The 23,257-nt window shown below is 40.1% G+C and overlaps 2 protein-coding genes across 10 annotated transcripts in view; one reads left to right on the forward strand and one right to left on the reverse strand.

Moving 5' to 3' along the window:
• Positions 1-23,257, forward strand: part of LOC123772623 (zinc finger protein 271-like) — a 95,640-nt gene that overhangs the window by 17,591 nt on the left and 54,792 nt on the right. The window lies entirely within an intron of this gene.
• On the reverse strand, positions 2,923-8,395 carry LOC138351662 (jerky protein homolog-like). The gene is made up of 3 exons (XM_069303675.1): positions 8,146-8,395; positions 3,624-3,752; positions 2,923-3,404 (listed from the first exon to the last, which is right to left on the reverse strand). The coding sequence occupies exons 1-3, from the start codon at positions 8,393-8,395 to the stop codon at positions 2,923-2,925; spliced, it is 861 nt and encodes a 286-aa protein (XP_069159776.1).

Raw genomic sequence — 23,257 nt, forward strand, 5'->3', positions numbered from 1 at the left:
CAATGACATGCCACTAAATGGCTCCCAGAACTGAAGGACAAGAGCTACGAGGAGAGGTTAGAGGCATTAAATATGCAAAAACTAGAAGATAGAAAAAAAAAAGAGGCAATATGATCACTACGTTCAAAATAGTAACAGGAATCGATAAAATTGATAGGGAAGAATTCCTGAGACCCGGAACTTCAAGAACAAGAGGTCATAGATTTAAACTAACGAAACAAAGCTGCTAGAGAAATATACGAAAATTCACTTTTGTAAACAGAGTGGTAGACGGTTGGAACAAGTTAAGTGAGAAGGTGGTGGAGGCCAAAACCGTCAGTAATTTCAAAGTATTATATGACAAAGAGTGCTGGGAAGACGGGACACCACGAGCATAGCTCTCATCCTGTAACTACACTTAGGTAATTACAGACACACGCACACACATGCACTCAATATGTACAGGTTTTTGCACCATTATTGGACATGTAGAGGTCCATGACACAGTGGTAGACGTTGAAGCAGTTGACAGCACCTAATGGGACGGCACATGCTACACCATGCTTGCACCTGTTTACGTTTCTGTGGTCTCGTTTGGGTGGTTTTACAAACTACGCATGCACACTGGCCTATTGCACGCTTTCCAGCTGGTGGTAAATATTTTAGTCTGTGTTCTTGAAAGGCCTCCATGTAAGTGAGCCTGGGTGAAGAAGCTTGGTGCAATACTGGGTTCCGAATGGGTCTTTGTATGCCAGGAATGTCTTTGCCAAACTTTGTAATTGTGTCACAAGTGTAAATCTGAACGTACGGAAAGTTGGTTTATGACCTGTTTTCACCAGATACATATTGAAACTGTTCAGCATGCATATGTCAACAAGGTGCAAAAACATTTTTTCATCCACCTCAATGTTTTCCATACACACTCAACAGTGCTCACCATCATATCACATTTATCAACCAAACGCATGTTGATATTATAGTCAAGAACACAATCTGGTTTATATATATTGGTTGTTTCGTTGTTTAGTTCACTTTGCCACTGTGCACCATTGTACCATTGTGAACGGTTGTCAACATGTTCACTTCTCTCCTGTCTTTCCATTGATCTGAGAGTATTTGATCACTTTTTCTTAGCTGGCAGTCACCAACTTCAAGATTATTGTCAAACACAGGCATTTCCCTTCTTCTTGCCTTTACTGTGCCAACCAATCCAGTTCTATTTTCAAGAAAGAACCTAGCTAGCAAGGGACTTCTATAATAGTTATGTGTATAAAATGTGGCCCTTGTTCATCCATGGTGCCATCGGTGACTTCACCCACTGCCTGAGAAACCATGTTGATCGTTAACAGGAATGTCAACATTGCAAGCAGAATACAGAATCATGTATAACACAAGTCCTATTTCACAGTCACAGAGGACAAATAATTTAAATTCAGATCTGTTGTGTTTGGAGGGAATATACTGCTTGAAGGCAACACGTCCTTTGAAAAGCACAAACGATTCGTCAATCACCAGCTTCTAGCTGGTATGTAGAATTCTCTGAACTCTTCAATCAGTTCATTCATAATGTGCCTCACTCTCCAAAGTCTATCATCCTGTGTTTGGTCTTCATTACTTGCAAAATGAAGACACCTGAGGAGTATTTGAAACCTATTTCGAGACATATATTTCCCTAACAAAGGTGTTGGAGCAGTATGCTCTTTGCTCCAATAATCTGAGATGACGGTGTTTTACAGTGTTTCATCAACATAGTGCAAAAAAAACATACATTTCACCTACAGTAGTGTTTTTCCAAAGCTGTAATCGTGAAAAATCTGTTAACTTGTGTTTAATGAGATGAGCCGCGTGAATGTTCGTTTGCTGAACAATATGTTCCATGAGTGACTCATTAAAATATGAAGTGAAAAAATCCATTTCACACTTGTCCTCACCAGTATCAGGTAAAAGGTCTGTAATCCCATCATCTTTATTGTTAACCACCGTGCTGTGCCGAGTTTATTGGGAAATTCCCCCCTGTGCGCATGAAATAAAGTGTTCCCCAAAAACTCTTTTTACTTCGTAAAATGATAAAGTCCCTTCCCTGAACATGTCTAAATTCCACTTTGGTTGTGGGGACGTGGACAAGGTGCACTGTGACGTCATCAGGGCCTGGTCACCCGTGCGTGACTCGCCCAGGGATGGTCGCGCGGGCCATTCAAGCACCGGGTGTTGCCACAAATATATTTTTAATTATTTGTTTTATGTATTTCCAATGCGGTTTTATTTGTTTTTTTATCGTATATGATGCATACTGTCTCCACTCAATCATCCGGACTATATGGGAAGAACCCCCAGCCGGATTATCACGTGTTCCGGATAATGGTACTTTTTCACCTACGAGTCTAAAAGTGACCATTTCCAACTATTTTTATATTAAAAACAACATAATTTGAATTGCCTTGCCACATATAATTATTAAATATTCAACTAGAAACCTCAGCTTACCTTGTTGGTGTCCGTCTTCTGGGAGCTGGGAACGGCTATGCTGGTGCTGGGTACAGCTGTGCTGGTGCTGGGTACGGCTGTGCTGGTGCTGGGAACGGCTATGCTGGTGCTGGGTACAGCTGTGCTGGTGCTGGGTACGGCTGTGCTGGTGCTGGGTACGGCTGTGCTGGTGCTGGGTACGGCTGTGCTGGTGCTGGGTACGGCTGTGCTGGTGCTGGGTACGGCTGTGCTGGTGCTGGGAACGGCTGTGCTGGTGCTGGGTACAGCTGTGCTGGTGCTGGGTACAGCTGTGCTGGTGCTGGGTACGGCTGTGCTGGTGCTGGGTACGGCTGTGCTGGTGCTGGGTACAGCTGTGCTGGTGCTGGGTATGGCTGTGCTGGTGCTGGGTACGGCTGTGCTGGTGCTGGGTACGGCTGTGCTGGTGCTGGGTACGGCTGTGCTGGTTGATTTTCTGCTAGTTCATGAAAAATATTGACTCATTTTCGTTTGTTTCCTTCTTTTTGTCATGTCCTTGAGACAAATATCATTCATCATCCTTAGGTGTTGATAAAAGCCTGGTAGCTCTGGATTGTCAGTTTGTGAAACAATATCAAGGAGTTTTTCAACATAGAACAATGCGTCAGCACACGTAGCAGATTGTAAACTGCTATCATGCTCATCCTCATCTTCCTCTCCGTCGTCGTCAACAGTGCCAGTAACATTTTGTATAATCTCATCATCTGTTAAATGACCAATGGGTGGATCGACTGCATCAATATCTAACCACTCCTCCACATCGTAGAGTGTCAACTCCACCTCACCAGCGGCATGCAGTTCTTGATAAATATCATTTGAAAATCCTTCAAAATCCATTTCTTCCTCAGTCACTTCATCAGCATGATCAAGCAACAGGAGTTTTTTCCAACAATTTCTTAATGTTGACTCTTTAACTTCATCCCAAACTTTAGCCCAATTGTAAATTGCTTCTTTAATTGAATATTTTTGTAAGGTTCCAGTGTTGCTTGACCTTGCGAATCAGTTCCTTGTCTTTTGTCTTCATCTGACTCAAACACCACCATGATTTCTTTATTCATTGCTCGTTTGTAGAGCCTTTTCATTGCATTTATAACACCCGTATCCTTTGGCTGGATCAGAGGTGGTATTTGGAGGCAAGGCCATACATTTGATGCGTCCAACATGTGATGCTAATGTGTCGAGCTCTACATGAGCTGGGTCATTGTCAACCAAGAGTAATGCCTTGACATCATTCCGCTTCACTCCACACTTGTTTATCTGAAAATCTCTTACTTCTTTGCAAAAATGATTTTTGAACAAGTCTACAAAAATATCTCCAATTAAAAATATCTCCAGACAAACACTGAACAAACCTTTATGGCATTTGTCTATTTTTCAAATTGTTTCAACTTTGTTTTTTTTGTTTTATTTTCTATTTAAGAAACATGGAGCAGCCTACCTGTAGACCACCAAACAAACCTTTTTGACATTTGTTTTGGTTTTCAAAATTCTTCATTTTTTTATTATTTTCGTATTTTTTTTATTTAAGAAACATGGAGCAGCTACCTGCTGAACACCAAACGAACCTTTTGCTATAAGACAAATGAAAAATAAATATTGAACAAATTTGAAGAAAGAAAAATGTCATAAAGGTTTGTGCAGTGTATGTACAGTAGGCTGCTGCATTATTGAGACATAAATGACAAATACAAAACATATGGAACACATTTGAAACAATGAAAAATTGTTATAATGGAGCAGCCTACCTGCCGAACACTGATCAAACCTTTTTGACATTTGTTGTATTTCAGAAATTTCATTTCTTTTTTCTACAAAAACATCAATGCTTTGCAACATCTCAGCAGGCACCTCTTTATATCCCAGCATCATTAGCATCTTTAAACAAGATCAACATAAGTTACAGTGGTACCTCGAATAATGAATATAATCCGTTCCGTGTTCGTCATGTGAAACGGATGCCATACAAAACAAATGTCCCCATTTAACCACTGTGATGCACTGTGTTTATTGTGAAATTCCCCCAGTGTGCATGACATCAAATGTTCCCAAAAAATCATTTTTCTTTGTAAAATGATAAATTACCTTCCCTGAACATGTCTATGTAAAAATAATTACCAAATTCCACTTACTTTGGCTGTGAGGACGCAGACAAGGTGTGCTGTGACGTCATCAGGGGCTGGTCGCCCGTGTGTGAAGCTCCCAGACACGGTCGCGCAGGCCATTCAAGCACCGCGTGTTGCCACAAATATATTTTCAAATATTTTTTCTATGTATTTCCAATGCGATTTTATTTATTTATTTTGTTGTATATGATGCATATTTGTGACCTTTACAATATGTATACAGTAGAATGTTCATAATTTTCCATGGAACTGTGATACAAGTGTCAGTAATGTGTCCACAATAAATGTTTATTGTCACAATATTACGTGGTAAAAATTCACTAAAATTACAATATGTACAGTTTCACATACTATTTACACAGGAACACACTGTATTACACACTCCAAAAGTTCCAAAGTGTGTTTGTACAAAATGAAATCTTCAGAGAACCAGACACAATAAGAATTCCAGAGAACAACATAGAGCGGATAGAGGTGTCTAGAGATGAAGTGGAAAATATGCTAAAGGAGCTCGGGAGGAACAAAGCAGCTGGCCCAGATGGCGTTTCACCATGGGTTCTGAGAGAATGTGCATCTGAGCTCAGCATTCCACTTCACCTGATCTTTCAGGCATCCCTGTGTACAGGAATCGTAGCAGACGTGTGGAAACAGGCTAACATAGTTCCAATCTACAAAAGTGGCAGCAGGGAAGACCCCCTCAATTATAGACCTGTATCATTGACAAGTGTAATAGTGAAAGTATTGGAAAAGCTAATCAAAACTAAATGGGTAGAACACCTGGAGAGAAATGATATAATATCAGACAGACAGTATGGTTTTCGATCAGGAAGACCCTGTGTATCGAATTTACTCAGTTTCTATGATCGGGCCACAGAGATATTACAGGAAAGAGATGGCTGGGTTGACTGCATCTATCTGGACCTAAAAAAGGCTTTCGACAGAGTTCCACATAAGAGGTTGTTCTGGAAACTGGAAAATATTGGAGGGGTGACAGGTAAGCTTCTATCATGGATGAAAAATTTTCTGACTGATAGAAAAATGAGGGCAGTAATCAGAGGCAATGTATCGGAATGGAGAAATGTCACAAGTGGAGTACCACAGGGTTCAGTTCTTGCACCAGTGATGTTTATTGTCTACATAAATGATCTACCAGTTGGTATACAGAATTATATGAACATGTTTGCTGATGATGCTAAGATAATAGGAAGGATAAGAAATTTAGATGATTGTCATGCCCTTCAAGAAGACCTGGACAAAATAAGTATATGGAGCACCACTTGGCAAATGGAATTTAATGTTAATAAATGTCATGTTATGGAATGTGGAATAGGAGAACATAGACCCCACACAACCTATATATTATGTGAGAAATCTTTAAAGAATTCTGATAAAGAAAGAGATCTAGGAGTGGTTCTAGATAGAAAACTATCACCTAAGGACCACATAAAGAATATTGTGCAAGGAGCCTATGCAATGCTTTCTAACTTCAGAATTGCATTTAAATACATGGATGGCGATATACTAAAGAAATTGTTCATGACTTTTGTTAGGCAAAAGCTAGAATATGCAGCTGTTGTGTGGTGCCCATATCTTAAGCACATCAACAAACTGGAAAAGGTGCAAAGACATGCTACTAAGTGGCTACCAGAACTGAAGGGCAAGAGCTACGAGGAGAGGTTAGAAGCATTAAATATGCCAAACTAGAAGACAGAAGAAAAAGAGGTGATATGATCACTACGTACAAAATAGTAACAGGAATTGATAAAATCGACAGGGAAGACTTCCTGAGACCTGGAACTTCAAGAACAAGAGGTCATAGATTTAAACTAGCTAAACACAGATGCCGAAGAAATATAAGAAAATTCACCTTCGCAAATAGAGTGGTAGACGGTTGGAACAAGTTAAGTGAGAAGGTGGTGGAGGCCAAGACCGTCAGTAGTTTCAAAGCGTTATATGACAAAGAGTGCTGGGAAGACGGGACACCACGAGCGTAGCTCTCATCCTGTAACTACACTTAGGTAATTACACTTAGGTAATTACTCAGTACTTTGGAGGTGCGTAATAATCAACGAAGTAGTCCATGGTACACAGCACGACTTTGCTCTCGTTGCACCAGCTACAGATAGATTTTCGCTTCCTGTTTCATCGTTCTGTGTGCTTGCAAATAACGCACTCGCATGCACCCTTGGCTTTAGTACTTGTAGGTGGTATGTAGCCAAGCTTGTAAAGCATAAGGTAGTATTGAAACGATTATAGGAAAAGCTCAAATTGTAAGGTAGTCTTGAAAAGATCACTTTGTAAGGTCCCACACAGGAAGAGATTCAGCTAGCCTCAAAGAGTGTCCGTCAGTCAGGAAGAGATTCAGGATTCTTGAAAATATCTATGGAAAACACCACCATGGAAGCCGCTAACACTGTTCATCTATGCTACTTGTATCAGATGCATCATCACTGAATGCAGAAAACGATTCATCTATGTATCATCTATATAAATTGGAGATAGCAAGGGTGGGGCTCAGAGCTACAACTGGATACGCTCGCTGTATCATGCTCATAGGTGCTGTATCACTTGCATCCGACCGTTGTGTTAAGTCCTTATTGCGCATAGCTTCACCAATATTATGACCCTTATGTTCTTCAAATAATAAGGTCTGAATTTCACCGACTGAGCGCAATCTTTCAACACTGTGTTGGACGGGTGTTTGGGAGCCAGAGGCACGTGTGCCACAAATGGTTGCTCACGCACTACTAACCCAGCCAGCAGCCCTAGTCTTTCATATTCGTTATAGCAAAAGGTGTGTTCAGTGTTTGTCGGGTAGGCTGCTCCATTATGACAATCTTTGTTTCAAATGTGTTCCTTTTGTTTTGTATTTGTCACTTACGTCTCAATAATGGAGCAGCCTACCCGCAAACACTGAACGAACCTTTATGGCATTTGTCAATTTTTCAAATTGTTTCAACAGTTCTTTTCTTTTTTTATTTTTTTTTTATTTAAGAAACATGGAGCAGCCGACCTGTAGACCACCGAACAAACCTTTTGCTATAAGACAAATGAAAAATAAATATTGAACACATATGAAGAAAGGAAAATGTCATAATGGTTTTTTCAGTGTATGTAAGGTAGGCTGCTCCTTTATTGAGACGTAAATGACAAATACAAAACAAATGGAACACATTTGAAACAAAGAAAGATTGTTATAATGGAGCAGCCTACCTGCCGAACACCAAACGAACCTTTTTGACATTTGTTGTACTGTATATCAGAAATTTCATTTTTTTTTTCTACAAAAATGTCAATGCTTTGCAACATCTCAGCTTTAAACAAGACCAACATACATAATTTATGTGCATCGTCGGAGGCGTCTGAGAATGTGCAAGAAGCAGCGCGACCCCACCATGTTGTGTCATCATTATTCAAATGAGCATTCGCCATACAAGACGAATTGTCGCCGGTCGTTACTCGAAATGTTTGCCATTTGAGGCGTTCGTTATTTGAGGTACCACTGTATTATGCCTATTCTTAAACCTTTGCAACCATCCTTCACTTGCTCGAAAATCTGTAAGGTTCATCTTTTGTACAAATTTATCCGTGTCAGTCTTAACTGCGTCGCCACCAAGTGGCATCCCCATAGAGCGCTCCCGGTTAAACCATTTATACACAGCTGCATCTAATTTTGTATTTGTTGAACCTTTTATCGTTTTCCTTTTATTTAATGCACCACTATCACTTGAAGCAAGGAATTTCCTAATATCATCTTTCTGTCTCTTGATATCACACACTACTTTTCTCGACATTTTCTCGAAATTCTGCGGCCAGCCTAGTAACAGAGTAGCCACGTTCATGTTTCTCTATTATGTCTAATTTCTGCCCAATGGATAAAAAACTCCTCTTCCTCTTTGTAGATACAGCACAAATAATTATGCAAGCCCTTGAGACATCTTGCTGTATAATAATACAGCTGTAGTCAAAAAATGGTAAATTCCACGATTTTTCTTCCACCAGCGGACAAACATGTTACTCGCAGACAAAGTTAGCAGCACTGGGTACCTACTGTATAAACGCAGACTATGCTGGCGATGAGTCACAATAACGTGGCTGAAGTATGTTGACCAGACCACACACTAGAAGTTGAAGGGATGACGACGTTTCGGTCCGTCCTGGACCATTCTCAAGTCGATTCAACTTCTAGTGTGTGGTCTGGTCAACGCAGACTAGGTCTATACACCTTGCAGTATGCTGATGTTTAAGCCAGATCCAGTAACACAAATCTCTCTCAAATATTGGATTTACATCAAATTATATATTTTTAGGTTATGTATTTAGTTTAGTAACATTATTAAGATAATAAGAGAGATCAAAAACTTATTTTAGAACCGATTTATTTTTTAATATTTTTTTGAGGCTGTAGGTCACTGAAGTGTTGCAACGAAATCGAACAAAACACACATAGTACTGTGTATGTGGACAATGATTAGACCCATCCACTCGTGCTGGAATTGGTGTTCCAATAACAAATAATTTCTCAAATAGCAGATGTCTATCATATTACAGTATATTTTTGGTTTTATTTAGTTCAGTTTAGTTTAATTAGGATAATAAAGAGCTATAAAAATACTGGTTTTAGAAATGATTTATTAATCTGAAACATTCAAAGTCATGGGTCACTGAACTATGACGACACAGACGAAGGAAAACTAAGTGAAGTTTACAGTACAGTATTCTCTTATCTGTCCACCCTCACTCATCTTGTTTCATCACAGAAAATGTCTATAAGGAGATTTTACCACATGTAGCTAGCTAATCATGCTTCAGCCTTTAAATTAATTTACAAAGATAAGTGTGCCACAAATCAGTGAACGAAAATCATGAAAACTCAGTCGTTCACTGGTGTGGACCATTCTGGCTGGTGTTTGGTTAATATGCTTCACTTGTTGTGTGGACCATTCTGGCTGGTGTTTGGTTCATATGGTTCACTTGTGTGGTACACTTGTGTGATCCAATTTGTCTTAAGAAGGAATTATTAATTGTAATCTGTGATAGAATGAGACAGTTCAGAGTGGTGAAAATCTTTCTCATTCTATCACAGACTACAATTAATAATTCCTTCATAAGACAAGTTGGATCACATAAGTGGACCACACAAGTGGACCGGACAAGAGGTCCACAAATGGCCTACAAGCTTACGATGTTGGGACATAGTTCAGAGTAGTGGAAAACTATGTCCCAACATTGTAAGCTTGTGGACCACTTGTGTACCTCTTGTGTGGTCCACTTGTGCACTCCATTTGTGTGATCCAACTTGTCATATGTGGGAATTATTAATTGTAATCTGTGATAGAATGGGAAAGTTTTCCACCAGTCTGTGAACTCTGTCCCAACATCGTAAGCAAATCCAAACTTCCTCCGCTTTGGCGAACCATTGTTCATCGAACCGGGTGAGTAAATCTGGCCTGAAAAGTGTGTGAACTAGCTGCAGATTCGTTGAATCAGGGTACGTTGAATCGAGGTTGTACTGTACAGTGGTTCCTTCATTTACGATCCTAATCTGTTCCTAGAGACGCGTCGTACACTAAACATATGTAAACCAAAACGAATTTTCCCAAAAGAAATAATGTTGATTGAATGTATCAGTTTCACACCCCCAAAAATATTAAATTAAGTGGCCGTTTTACGTGATTTTAAATGCTGTTTAATGTCAACCAAACTTTTTTTTACTAGTTGTATATAAAAAGGGCTGCAGCAGTTCTACGTTTTCGTATCGCACCCTAAATAGAAAGGGAGGGAATTTTTTTTTTTTTAACAAATCTGACACATTTTCAATAATACTCTACAACCACAAGTTTTAAATTAACTCTTAAACTGCGCATGGTGTATATATACGCCATAGGGTGCCAGGCATGATTCAAATGGCTCGCGGCTACACAGGGTTCACATTGTCTTCTTCAGGGCTCTTGTAAACAGACGCCTTTTTTTTTTTTTTTTTAAATTGTGGGCAATATTCTCAGGTGTGAGAGCCACAGTACTGTTGGAGCAACCAAGGCTGGCGCGCACAGCATGAGCGAACAGCATTGCTGTTCAGCTTGTGACCACAACATCGCCGAAAAATATCAAAATAAATATATAACTGCTATTAGCGAGGACAGTATTACAGATGACCCCTGACTGTGATAAAAATGACCAGGATTTTGATAATAGCATGATTGTTGTAATTATTAATGCTGTGAAAGGAGTGATGCTGTGGGACGGATGGAGATTGTATCATTTACTGACTGTGTGGCCACCTGTTATTGTCTGCAGTCACCATACCAGCTCAGTGGTTCTCTATGGTGAACACAAATGTAGATACTTATATATAATTTGTGTATTAGTGTACTAACAGCAAAAGGATTATGTTGGGAGGAGCCATTTGGGTGACGGAGGTGATGTCATCTGCATGACTTGTCTAGCTGTATAGAGGGTGGCCACTATGCTCTTTGGGCACTCTACAAGCTTAGGTGTAAAGTTAAGGTGCGTACAACATGTAGATACTTATAAATAATATGTGTATATAGTGTAATAACACTGCAAACAGTATTGTTGGGGAGAAAGTTTAATGAGTGTGACCTTGAATTAGTGAGGGAGCCTCCAGCTGAAAGTGTGTAGTGACGACTCTTAATGCCTGAATTATATCAGCTTAGTTGTAGAATTGTGGTGAACAAAACATATACTGTACATATTTATATATAAAGTCTGTATATAGTGTAATAACACCACAAACAGCATTGTTGGGGGAGAAATTTTAGTGCGTGTGAACTTGAATGAGTGCGGGAGGCAACTGCCAGCTGACTGTGTAGCGATGTCTCTTAGTGCCTGAACTAACTATATCAGCTTAGTTGTACAGTTCTGGTGAACAAAACATGTAGATACTTGTATATAACGTCTGTATATTGTGAATAAAATATAAAACAGGATGATGGGAGGAGAAAGTAGACGAGTGAGGCGTTGTTGAGGGAGTGGCAACGAGTGGCTGGCTGGTGTGTGGCGGTAACTCCTCGTTGCTTTTCGACTCTCAATACCAACTTAGTGGTTCATTATGGTGAACAAAACATGCAGATACTTATATATAACCTGTGTATAGAGTGTAATAACAGCAAAACTATTTGTTTATTGTTTTATAAACATAATAATTGAATCACTAATATGCACACCATACTTTTGAGTATAGTGATTATTCACCCCTTTTATTATATAATTATATCACCTGCTTGATACCTGCTTGATGGGGTTCTGGGAGATCTTCTACTCCCCAAGCCCGACCCGAGACCAGGCTCGACTTGTGAGAGTTTGGTCCACCAGGCTGTTGCTTGGAGCGGCCCACAGGGCCACATACCCACCACAGCTCGGCTGATCCAGAACTTCTCTTAGAAAACAGTCCAGTTTACTCTTGAAGATGTCCACAGTTGTTCCGGCAATATTTCTTATAGTCGCTGCGAGGACGTTGAACAAATGTGGACCTCTGATGTTTATACAGTGCTCTCTGATTGTGCCTATGGCACCTCTGCTCTTCACTGGTTCAATTGTGCATTTTCTTCCATATTGTTCACTCCAGTATGTTGGTTTTTTACTGTGTAGATTTGGGACCTGGCCCTCCAGTATTTTCCATGTGTATATTATTTGGTATCTCTCTCGTCTCCTTTCTAGAGAGTACATTTGGTGAGCTTTGAGACGATCCCAATAATTTAGGTGTTTTATCTCGTCTATGCGTGCCGACTATGTTCTCTGTATTCCCTCTATTTCAGCAATCTCTCCTGCTCTGAAGGGGGAAGTGAGTACTGAGCAGTACTCGAGACGGGACAACACAAGTGACTTGAAGAGTACAATCAACACAATACACACTATTGAATAATATTACTGCAAAAAAAAAAAAAAAAATCAATCAGAGACATTGAAATAATTAAGTGATAACATCTTTGTGGCAACTCCCACCTGTCAGCGTGGATGACGCTGACCGGCTCTGACGACTGCTCTGTCAACGCCACATTTTGCCAGACTTCCTCGGTCTATTGCGCCCAAAATATGTCACCTACAATTTTTTTTCCATGCTCAGGGAACACAAATTAACATTTTTAGAAGACAAAATAATTTTTTAGAATTTTTATTTCTTGCGCACAGGGGTGTAAATCTCCTCAGGACCCCTTAGCAGCTTAACCCTCAACCCGCTAGGGGGCCCAAATGGATTTAACACCCACAGGCGCAACAAAAAAAAATCCCAAACAATCTTTTGTGGTATAGAAGTGTTCAATTTTGTTCCCTGATCATGGAAAATAATAACAAAAAAATCGTAGGTGGCATATTTCAGCTGCAATAGGGTAGGGACGTCTGACAAAAAAGGGGCGTTGACAGAGCCTTCGCCAGAAGAGGTCTACTCTGCTTGAGCTATCAGGGAGCCAGTCGGCTGAGCAGACAGCACGCTGGACTTGTGATCTTGTGGTTCTGGGTTCAATCCCAGGCGCCGGCGAGAAACACTGGGCAGAGTTTCTTTCACCCTATACTCCTGTTACCTAGCAGTAAAATAGGTACCTGAGTGTTAGTCAACTGTCACAGGCTGCTTCCTTGGGATGGAGGCCTGGTTGAGGACTGGGCCGCGGGGACACTAAAAGCCCTGAAATCATCTCAAGATAACCAAGGCGGCAGTTGCCACAAATATATTATTACCTAATTATTTCAATGTCTCTGATTGATTTTTTCTTAGTTTTTGCAGTAATATTATTCAATACAGTGAATTGTGATATATTTATATAATAAAATGTGTGAACCATTGCTGTACTCAAAATTATGGTGTGTATATTAGTGATTTAATTATTATGTTCATAAAACAATAAACAAATAGTTTTGCTGTTGTTACACAATATACACAGGTTATATATAAGAATTTGCAGGTTTTGTTCACCATAACGAACCACTAAGTTGGTCTTGTGAGTCAAAAAGCAACGAGGAGTGACCGCCACACACCAGCCAGCCACTCGCTGCCACTTCCTCCCTCAACAACACCTCACTCACCCTCATTCTCCTCCCACAATATTGTTTTTGCATTTATTCACTATACACATATTATATATAAGTATTTACATGTTTTGTTCACCATAACTGTACATCTAAGCTTGTATGGTGAGTAAAGACACGAAGATGTAGCTACTCACACAGACAGCTGGTGGCAGCCCCCCTCAAGGCCAGACGCACTAATATTTCTCCAACAATATTGTTTGTGGTGTTATTACACCATATACACACATTATATATAAGTATCTACCTGTTTTATTCACAATACCTGTACAAATAAGCTGGTATGGTGCCCAAAGACCATAGTGGCCACCAGTAAACAACATAAGTCGTGCAGACGACGCACCTCCCTCACCAAAATGGTGGCTCCCAACCTACTCCTATTGCTGTTATCACACTCTATACACACGTTATATATAAGTATCTACATTTGTGTTCACCATAGCAAACCACTAAGCTAGTATGGTGAGTGCAGTCAATAAAAGGTGGCCACACACAGTCAAAAGACGACTCCACAACCCTCCCTCCCACAGCCTTACTCCTCCCTCCATGGAGCACAGCACTAAATATCACTACAATCCTGCTATTATCAGAATCCTGGTCAGTTTTATCACAGTCAGGGATCTTCTATAATACTTTCATCACTAAATAATAGCATGATCATATATATTATAGCATTTGTAGGCGATGCTGTGGTCAAAAGCTGAACAGCGGTGCTGTGAGCTTGTGCTGCGTGTGCCAGCCTTGGTGGCTTGCTCAATACTGACGCTTTCACACCCAAGAATGTTCGCCTGGATTTTTTTCTAGGTGGCATCTGGCAACTATCGGTCGTGGCTGCACTATAGCGGCCCCTATCCCAGGTGGGGCGTTTAACCCTCAAACCACTAGGGGCCGAAATGGAATTAACACCCACAGGCGCAACAAAAAAAAAATCCAAAAAATTCTTTCGTCTTATACAAGTGTTCATTTTTGTTCCCTGATCACGGGAAAAAAATAAAATCGTAGGTGGCATATTTTAGCCACAATAGGGTAGGGAAGTCTGGCAAAAAAGGGGCATTGGCAGAGCCTTCGCCAGACGAGGTCTACTCCGCCCGAGCTGTCAGACGGCAGTTGCCACAAAAATATTATTACCTAATTATTTCAATGTCTCTGATTGATTTTTTCTTAGTTTTTTTCAGTAATATTATTCCATACAGTGAATTGTGTGTATATTTATATAATAAAATGTGTGAACCATCGCTGTACTTAAAATTATGGTATGCATATTAGTGATTCAATTATTATGTTCATAAAACAATAAACAAATAGTTTTGCTGTTGTTACACTATATACACAGGTTATATGTAAGTATCTACATGTTTTATTCACCATAACAAACTACTAATTGGTCTTGTGTATCAAAAAGCAACGAGGAGTGACCGCCACACGCCAGCTAGCCACTCCCTCCCTCAACAACACCTCACTCGCCCTCATTCTCCTCCCATAATACTGTTTTTACATTTATTCACTACACACAGACATTATATATACGTATTTACATGTTTTGTTCACCATAACTGTACATCTAAGCTTGTATGGTGAGTAAAGGCACAAAGACGTAGCTACTCCTGAAGATTGCATACACCAATATAGATGGAGTAAGATCGAAGATACTGGAGTTAAGTGATGTAATACAGCTGCAGACACCAGTCATTGTTGCACTCACAGAGACAAAACTTGAAGATGTTATTTTAAATGAGGTCATATTCCCAAGGGGCTACTCAATTTGGAGACGGGACAGAAAAATTAGGAAAGGTGGTGGCGTTGCTGTGCTGGTGAAAGAACACCTAAAGGTGAAGGAAATAATGACTACCAATCCACAAGAAGTTGACATAATAGCACTAGAGATCTGCCATGAGGATGATAAACTAATGATCATAAATGCATATAGTCCACCGCCAAGCAGCACATGGTCAAAGGAGGAGCGAGATGGTAAACGAGAAGGTCTTATAACAATAATGAGAGAGATCATAGCGAGAGCGGATAACGATAGTTCACGACTGTTGATAGTCGGCGACTTCAACTTGAAATCCATAGACTGGGAAGTATATGCAGCTAAAACAAAAGATTTTTGGACCTGGAAATTTGTAGACCTCATCCTGGAAACATTCTTGTATCAACATGTTAAACAAGAAACGAGGATAAGGGAAGGGGACGTTCCCTCCATGCTAGATTTGATATTTACCAGGAAGGAGGAAGAAATATTTGACATTCAGTACCTTCCTCCCTTGGGTAAAAGTGATCATGTCTTTGTGGGAATAAGGTATGCAATGTGTTATAATCTGGAAGAAAATATGATAGTTGATGAAATTGAAAAACCTGACTTTAGGAGAGGACATTATGGCAACCTTAGAAAATTTTTTAGTGAGTATAATTGGACAGACTTGTTGCTAGGCAAGGAAGTGAATGAGATGTATGTCAAGTTTTGTGAAATATATGATAAAAGCACAAAAAAATTTATACCAAAACAGAGATGCAGAACTAGGAAACAGGATTGGTTCAACAGAAATTGCGAGAGGGTCAGAGACCAAAAGACACAAAAATGGAATCAATACAGGAAGAGGCCAAACCCCCAAACATACCAGCGATACAAAGATGCGAGAAACAACTACACAGCAGTGATTAGAGAGGCAGAAAGAAATTTTGAAAAAGGGATTGCAGACAAATGTAAAACAGAACCAGGTCTATTCTATAAATTCATAAACAACAAATTGCAGGTAAAGGATAATATTCAGAGGTTGAAAATGGGAAATAGATTCACGGAAAATGAAAAGGAAATGTGTGAAACATTAAACGAAAAGTTCCAAAGTGTGTTTGTACAAAATGAAATCTTCAGGGAACCAGATACAATAAGAATTCCAGAGAACAACATAGAGCACATAGAGGTGTCTAGAGACGAAGTGGAAAAAATGCTCAAGGAGCTAAATAAGAACAAAGCAGTTGGTCCAGATGGAGTTTCACCATGGGTTCTGAGAGAATGTGCACCTGAGCTCAGCATACCTCTTCAACTGATTTTTCAGGCATCCCTGTTTACAGGAGTTGTAGCTGATGTGTGGAAAAAGGCTAACATAGTTCCAATCTACAAAAGTGGAAGCAGGGAAGACCCCCTTAATTATAGACCGGTATCATTGACAAGTGTAATAGTCAAAATATTGGAAAAAAATAATTAAAACTAAATGGGTAGAACACCTGGAGAGAAATGATATAATATCAGACAGACAGCATGGTTTTCGATCTGGAAGATCCTGTGTATCGAATTTACTCAGTTTCTATGATCGAGCAACAGAGATATTACAGGAAAGAGATGGTTGGGTTGACTGCATCTATCTGGACCTAAAAAAGGTTTTCGACAGAGTTCCACATAAGAGGTTGTTCTGGAAACTGGAAAATATTGGAGGGGTGACAGGTAAGCTTCTAACATGGATGAAAAATTTTCTGACTGATAGAAAAATGAGGGCAGTGATCAGAGGGAATGTATCGGACTGGAGAAATGTCACAAGTGGAGTACCACAGGGTTCAGTTCTTGCACCAGTGATGTTTATTGTCTACATAAATGATCTACCAGTTGGTATACAGAATTATATGAACATGTTTGCTGATGATGCTAAGATAATAGGAAGGATAAGAAACTTAGATGATTATCATGCCCTTCAAGATGACCTGGACAAAATAAGTATCTGGAGCACCACTTGGCAAATGGAATTTAATGTTAGTAAATGCCATGTTTTGGAATGCGGAATAGGAGAACCTAGACCCCACACAACCTATATATTATGTGAGAAATCTTTAAAGAATTCTGATAAAGAAAGAGATCTAGGGGTGGTTCTAGATAGAAAACTATCACCTGAGGACCACATAAAGAATATTGTGCGAGGAGCCTATGCCACGCTTTCTAACTTCAGAATTGCTTTTAAATACATGGATGGCGATATACTAAAGAAATTGTTCACGACGTTTGTTAGGCCAAAGCTAGAATATGCAGCGATTGTGTGGTGCCCATATCTTAAGAAGCACATCAACAGACTGGAAAAGGTGCAAAGACATGCTACTAAGTGGCTCCCAGAACTGAAGGGCAAGAGCTACGAGGAGAGGTTAGAGGCATTAAATATGCCAAAACTGGAAGACAGAAGAAAAACAGGTGATATGATCACTACATACAAAATACTAACAGGAATTGATAAAATCAATAAGGAAGATTTCCTGAGACCTGGAACTTTAAGAACAAGAGGTCATAGATATAAACTAGCTAAACACAGATGCCGAAGAAATATAAGAAAATTCACTTTCGCAAATAGAGTGGTAGACGGTTGGAACAAGTTAAGTGAGAAGGTGGTGGAGGCCAAGACCGTCAGTAGTTTCAAAGCGTTATATGAAAAAGAGTGCTTTGAAGACAGGACACCATGAGCGTAGCTCTCATCCTGTAACTACACTTAGGTAATTACTCACACAGTCAGCTGGTGACGGCCGCCCTCAAGGCCAGACGCACTAATATTTCTCCTCCAACAATATTGTTTGTGGTGTTATTACGCTATATACACTCATTATATATAAGTATCTACCTGTTTTATTCACCATACCTGTACAAATAAGCTGGTATGGTGCCCAAAGACCATAGTGGCGACCAGTAAACAACATGACAAGTCGTGCAGACGACGCATCTCCCTCACTAAAATGACGGCTCCCAACCTTCTCCTCTTGCTGTTATCTCACACTTTACACGTTATATATTGATATCTACATTTGTGTTCACCATAGCAAACCACTAAGCTGGTATGGTGAGTGCAGTCAATAAAAGGTGGCCACACACAGTCAGAAGACGACGCCACAACCCTCCCTCCACAGCCTCACTCCTCCCTCCATGGAGCACAGCGCTAAATATCACCACAATCCTGCTATTATCAGAATCCTGATCAGTTTTATCACAGTCAGGGGTCTTCTATAATACTATCATCGCTAAATAATAGCAGTATCATGTATATTATGGTATTTGTAGGCGGTGCTGTAAGCTCGTGCTGTGTGCGCCAGCCTTAGTGGCTTGTTCCATACTGACGCTCTAACACCCAAGAATGTTGGCCTGGATTTTTTTTCTTTGTGGCTTCTGGCAACTATTGGTCGTGGCTGTACTATAGCTGCCCCTATCCCAGGCGGGGCGTTTAAATTATAGCGCTAGACACTAAAGTATATATAAATGATGTGCGCGGTTTCGGTTTTGTCACTGATATCATATATATATATGATTTGCGTGGTTTAAGGGTTAATTTTTTGGACAACCTTCTTTTTCTTAACACCTCCAGAACGATTGATGCTCCTACCAGACATAGTCTTGGCCAAAAATGTTCAAAATTACTATGAAAATAAAAGTTATTTAAAAAAATATTTCACTAATGGCGAGGCAATATGATATAACACGAGGGACGAGAGCACATCTCTTGACCAAGCCTGGATGGGTCCACTTAGGGCAGAGAGGCATGTTACGTAGGCTGCCAGGAGGAAAAAAAATCACAATATTTTTTAAGGCAACTTCAGCCTGTGCAAATTGTTTTTAGGAAACTTGTATAGCATTTTTTATTACATAATTACTAGTATTTCTTTTGTTTTTGACTATGATGAATTGTTCTAAAATTAACACTTTGGCGTACTCCGCGCGCCACCCTTCAACTGTGCGATATGGGACCCAGGGTGTCACGGGAGTGCGCGTAAATTCTGAAAATTGTATACTCTCTTCAACTTTGTCACCTTAATTCTCGTCCTATGAGATTAAATTTGGTATCATTGTGTTCGCAATAGAATTCTCTACAGCACTAAATGCATATAAACTCCAAAAGCCCTGCTAATTACCCGCAGCAAACAGAGAAAGTGCGAATGAATTACCCAGGAGTGTGCAAACGCGATAAAATGTTTTCACTATTTTCACTCTGGTCACCTCAATTTTTGTCCTAGGTCTTTCATTTTGGTCTCAATGGGTTCGCAATAGAATTCTCTAGAGGAACATTAGCATATAAAATAAAAAACCTGGTCACGCTCTAACCGCCGACGAGTTGAAGACGGGCCACGCGTTAGCCGCGAGTGAGCGCTCAGACGCCTTCCAGCTACACTCCCAATTCCCTTCCTTTTCAAGCCTTTCTTTCACAATTATCTTCCTGGAAGGGCCTTGTTCTTGATCACTATCCATCGTGGAGTAAGCGTAGATAGTTTCTAAAGCTGCAGTAAGAAATATAGCCACGGAAAATAGACGAAATGTTCACACGTTTGAGATGTGAGGGGAGGCGACATTGGTCACAACAGTGGAGCGAAAACAATGGGCCGACATCGTGTGCCATGCCACCTGAGGGCCACGAGGCTCAACAAAGAAAATGGGAAGACATCAGCGCACATTTTAAAACTAGTCCCCAAAAAATCGGATAAAAACCTGATTTTTGGCGATTATTTATAGTGGATGACGCAATGCTGCGTCATCCCCGGTATTACCGCTAGTAAATGGATGACGCAATGCTGCGTCATGCCCGGGCGAAAGTGTTAATGGTAATTCCTGTACTGTAGTGTATAGGCTGCTCCACATCCCCCCTTATCCTCCCAGGTGGTCCCTCCCAATAATCCCCTCTCTCCCGACCCGACCACCCACCCCACCCCCTCCAACACCATGTGCCTTGAGCCACAGCCGTATGGGATTAATACAGTACGGCCCGGGGCCTGGCTTTCATATCCGGACAATTCACCGCTTGTCTGGCTGACTGTCCGGATATTGCAACATCGGCAGCAGGTTAACCGGCCCAGATTTTTTATCCGGTCAAACACCTGATTTTCCGGCTACTATGGATATTTTGGCTGGATATTGAGATAACTTTATCCGGTCACAATTTCCGGATAATCGAGTGTCTACAGTATTTTGTACGTCTTGATCATATCACCTCTTTTTCTTCTGTCTTCTAGTTTTGGCATATATAATGCCTCTAACCTCTCCTGGTAGCTCTTGCCCTTCAGTTCTGGGAGCCACTTAGTAGCATGTCTGCATCTTTTCCAGTTTTTTTATGTGCTTCTTAAGATATGGGCACCACACAACTACTGCATATCCAAGCTTTGGCCTAATAAAAGTCGTGAACAATTTCTTTGGTATTTTGCTGTCCATGTATTTAAAAGCAATAACGAAGTTAGAAAGCATGGCATAGGCTCCTTGCACAACATTCTTTATGTGGTCGTCAGGAGATAGTTTTCTATCTAGAACCACCCCTAGATCTCTTTCTTTATCAGAATTCTTTAAAAATTTCTCACATAATTTATAGGTTGTGTGGGGTCTATGTTCTCCTATTCCACATTCCATAACATGGCATTTATTCACATTAAATTCCATTTGCCAAGTGGTGCTCCATATACTTATTTTGTCCAGGTCTTCTTGAAGGGCATGACAATCATCTAGGTTTCTTATCCTTCCTATTATCTTAGCATCATCAGCAAACATGTTCATATAATTCTGTATACCAACTGGTAGATCATTTATGTTCACAATGAACATCACCGGTGGAAGAACTGAACCCTGTGGTACTCCACTTGTGACATTTCTCCAATCCTATACCTTGCCTCTGATTACTGCCCTCATTTTTTTGTCAGAAAATTTTTCATCCATGTTAGAAGCTTACCTGTCACCCCTCCAATATTTTCCAGTTTCCAGATCAACCTCTTATGTGGAACTCTGTCGAAAGCCTTTTTTATGTCCAGATAGATGCAGTCAACCCAATCATCTCTTTCCTGTAAAACCTCTGTGGCTCGATCATAGAAACTGAGTAAATTCGATACACAGGATCTTCAAGATCGAAATCCATACTGTCTGTCTGATATTATATCATTTCTCTCCAGGTGTTCTACCCATTTAGTTTTTATTATTTTTTCCAATATTTTCACTATTACACTTGTTAGTGATACAAATCTATAATTGAGGGGGTCTTCCCTGCTGCCAGTTTTGTAGATTGGAACTATGTTAGCCTTTTTTGACACGTATGCTACGACTCCTGTACACAGGGATGCCTGAAAGATCAGGTGAAGTGGAATGCTGAGCTCAGATGCACATTCTTTCAGAACCCATGGTGAAACTCCATCTGGGCCAACTGCTTTGTTCTTACTTAGCTCCTTTAGCATATTTTCCACTTCGTCTCTAGACACCTCTGTACGCTGTATGTTGTTCTCTGGAATTCTTATTGTGTCTGGTTTTCTGAAGATTTAATTTTGTACAAACACACTTTGGAACTTTTCGTTTAATGTTTCTCACATTTCCTTTTCATTTTCTGTGAATCTGTTTCCCATTTTCAACCTCTGGATATTATCCTTTACCTGCAATTTGTTGTTTATGAATTTGTAGAATAGGCCCAGTTTTGTTTTACATTTATCCGCTATCCCTTATTCAAAATTTCTTTCTGCCTCTCTCCTTACTGCCGTATAGTTGTTTCTCGCATCTTTGTATCGCTGGTATGTTTGGGGGGTTTGGCCTCTTCCTATATGGATTCCATTTTTGTGTCTTTTGGTCTCTAGCCCTCTCGCAATTTCTGTTGAACCAATCCTGTTTTCTGGCCCTGCATCTCTTTATTGGTAATTACCTAAATGTAATTACCTAAGTGTAGTTACAGGATGAGAGCTACGCTCGTGGTGTCCCGTCTTCCCAGCACTCTTTGTCATATAACGCTTTGAAACTACTGACGGTCTTGGCCTCCACCACCTTCTCACTTAACTTGTTCCAACCGTCTACCACTCTATTTGCGAAGGTGAATTTTCTTATATTTCTTCGGCATCTGTGTTTAGCTAGTTTAAATCTATGACCTCTTGTTCTTGAAGTTCCAGGTCTCAGGAAGTCTTCCCTGTCGATTTTATCAATTCCTGTTACTATTTTGTACGTAGTGATCATATCACCTCTTTTTCTTCTGTCTTCTAGTTTTGGCATATTTAATGCTTCTAACCTCTCCTCGTAGCTCTTGCCCTTCAGTTCTGGGAGCCACTTAGTAGCATGTCTTTGCACCTTTTCCAGTTTGTTGATGTGCTTCTTAAGATATGGGCACCACACAACAGCTGCATATTCTAGCTTTGGCCTAACAAAAGTCATGAACAATTTCTTTAGTATATCGCCATCCATGTATTTAAATGCAATTCTGAAGTTAGAAAGCATTGCATAGGCTCCTTGCACAATATTCTTTATGTGGTCCTCAGGTGATAGTTTTCTATCTAGAACCACTCCTAGATCTCTTTCTTTATCAGAATTCTTTAAAGATTTCTCACATAATATATAGGTTGTGTGGGGTCTATGTTCTCCTATTCCACATTCCATAACATGACATTTATTAACATTAAATTCCATTTGCCAAGTGGTGCTCCATATACTTATTTTGTCCAGGTCTTCTTGAAGGGCATGACAATCATCTAAATTTCTTATCCTTCCTATTATCTTAGCATCATCAGCAAACATGTTCATATAATTCTGTATACCAACTGGTAGATCATTTATGTACACAATAAACATCACTGGTGCAAGAACTGAACCCTGTGGTACTCCACTTGTGACATTTCTCCATTCCGATACATTGCCTCTGATTACTGCC

The sequence above is a fragment of the Procambarus clarkii genome, chromosome 50, assembly GCF_040958095.1.
Source record: "Procambarus clarkii isolate CNS0578487 chromosome 50, FALCON_Pclarkii_2.0, whole genome shotgun sequence".
In the NCBI taxonomy this organism is placed as follows: domain Eukaryota; kingdom Metazoa; phylum Arthropoda; class Malacostraca; order Decapoda; family Cambaridae; genus Procambarus; species Procambarus clarkii.

Coding starts and splice junctions, on each gene's coding strand:
- LOC138351662 (XM_069303675.1), bottom strand. CDS start 8,395: ATGTCGAGAAAAGTAGTGTGTGATATCAAGAGACAGAAAGATGATATT. Junction 3,753..8,145: donor CCTTACAGATTTTCGAGCAA/GTGAAGGATGGT, acceptor ATTTTTGCAAAG/AAGTAAGAGATTTTCAGATA. Junction 3,405..3,623: donor ACATGTTGGACGCATCAAAT/GTATGGCCTTGC, acceptor ATTGGGCTAAAG/TTTGGGATGAAGTTAAAGAG.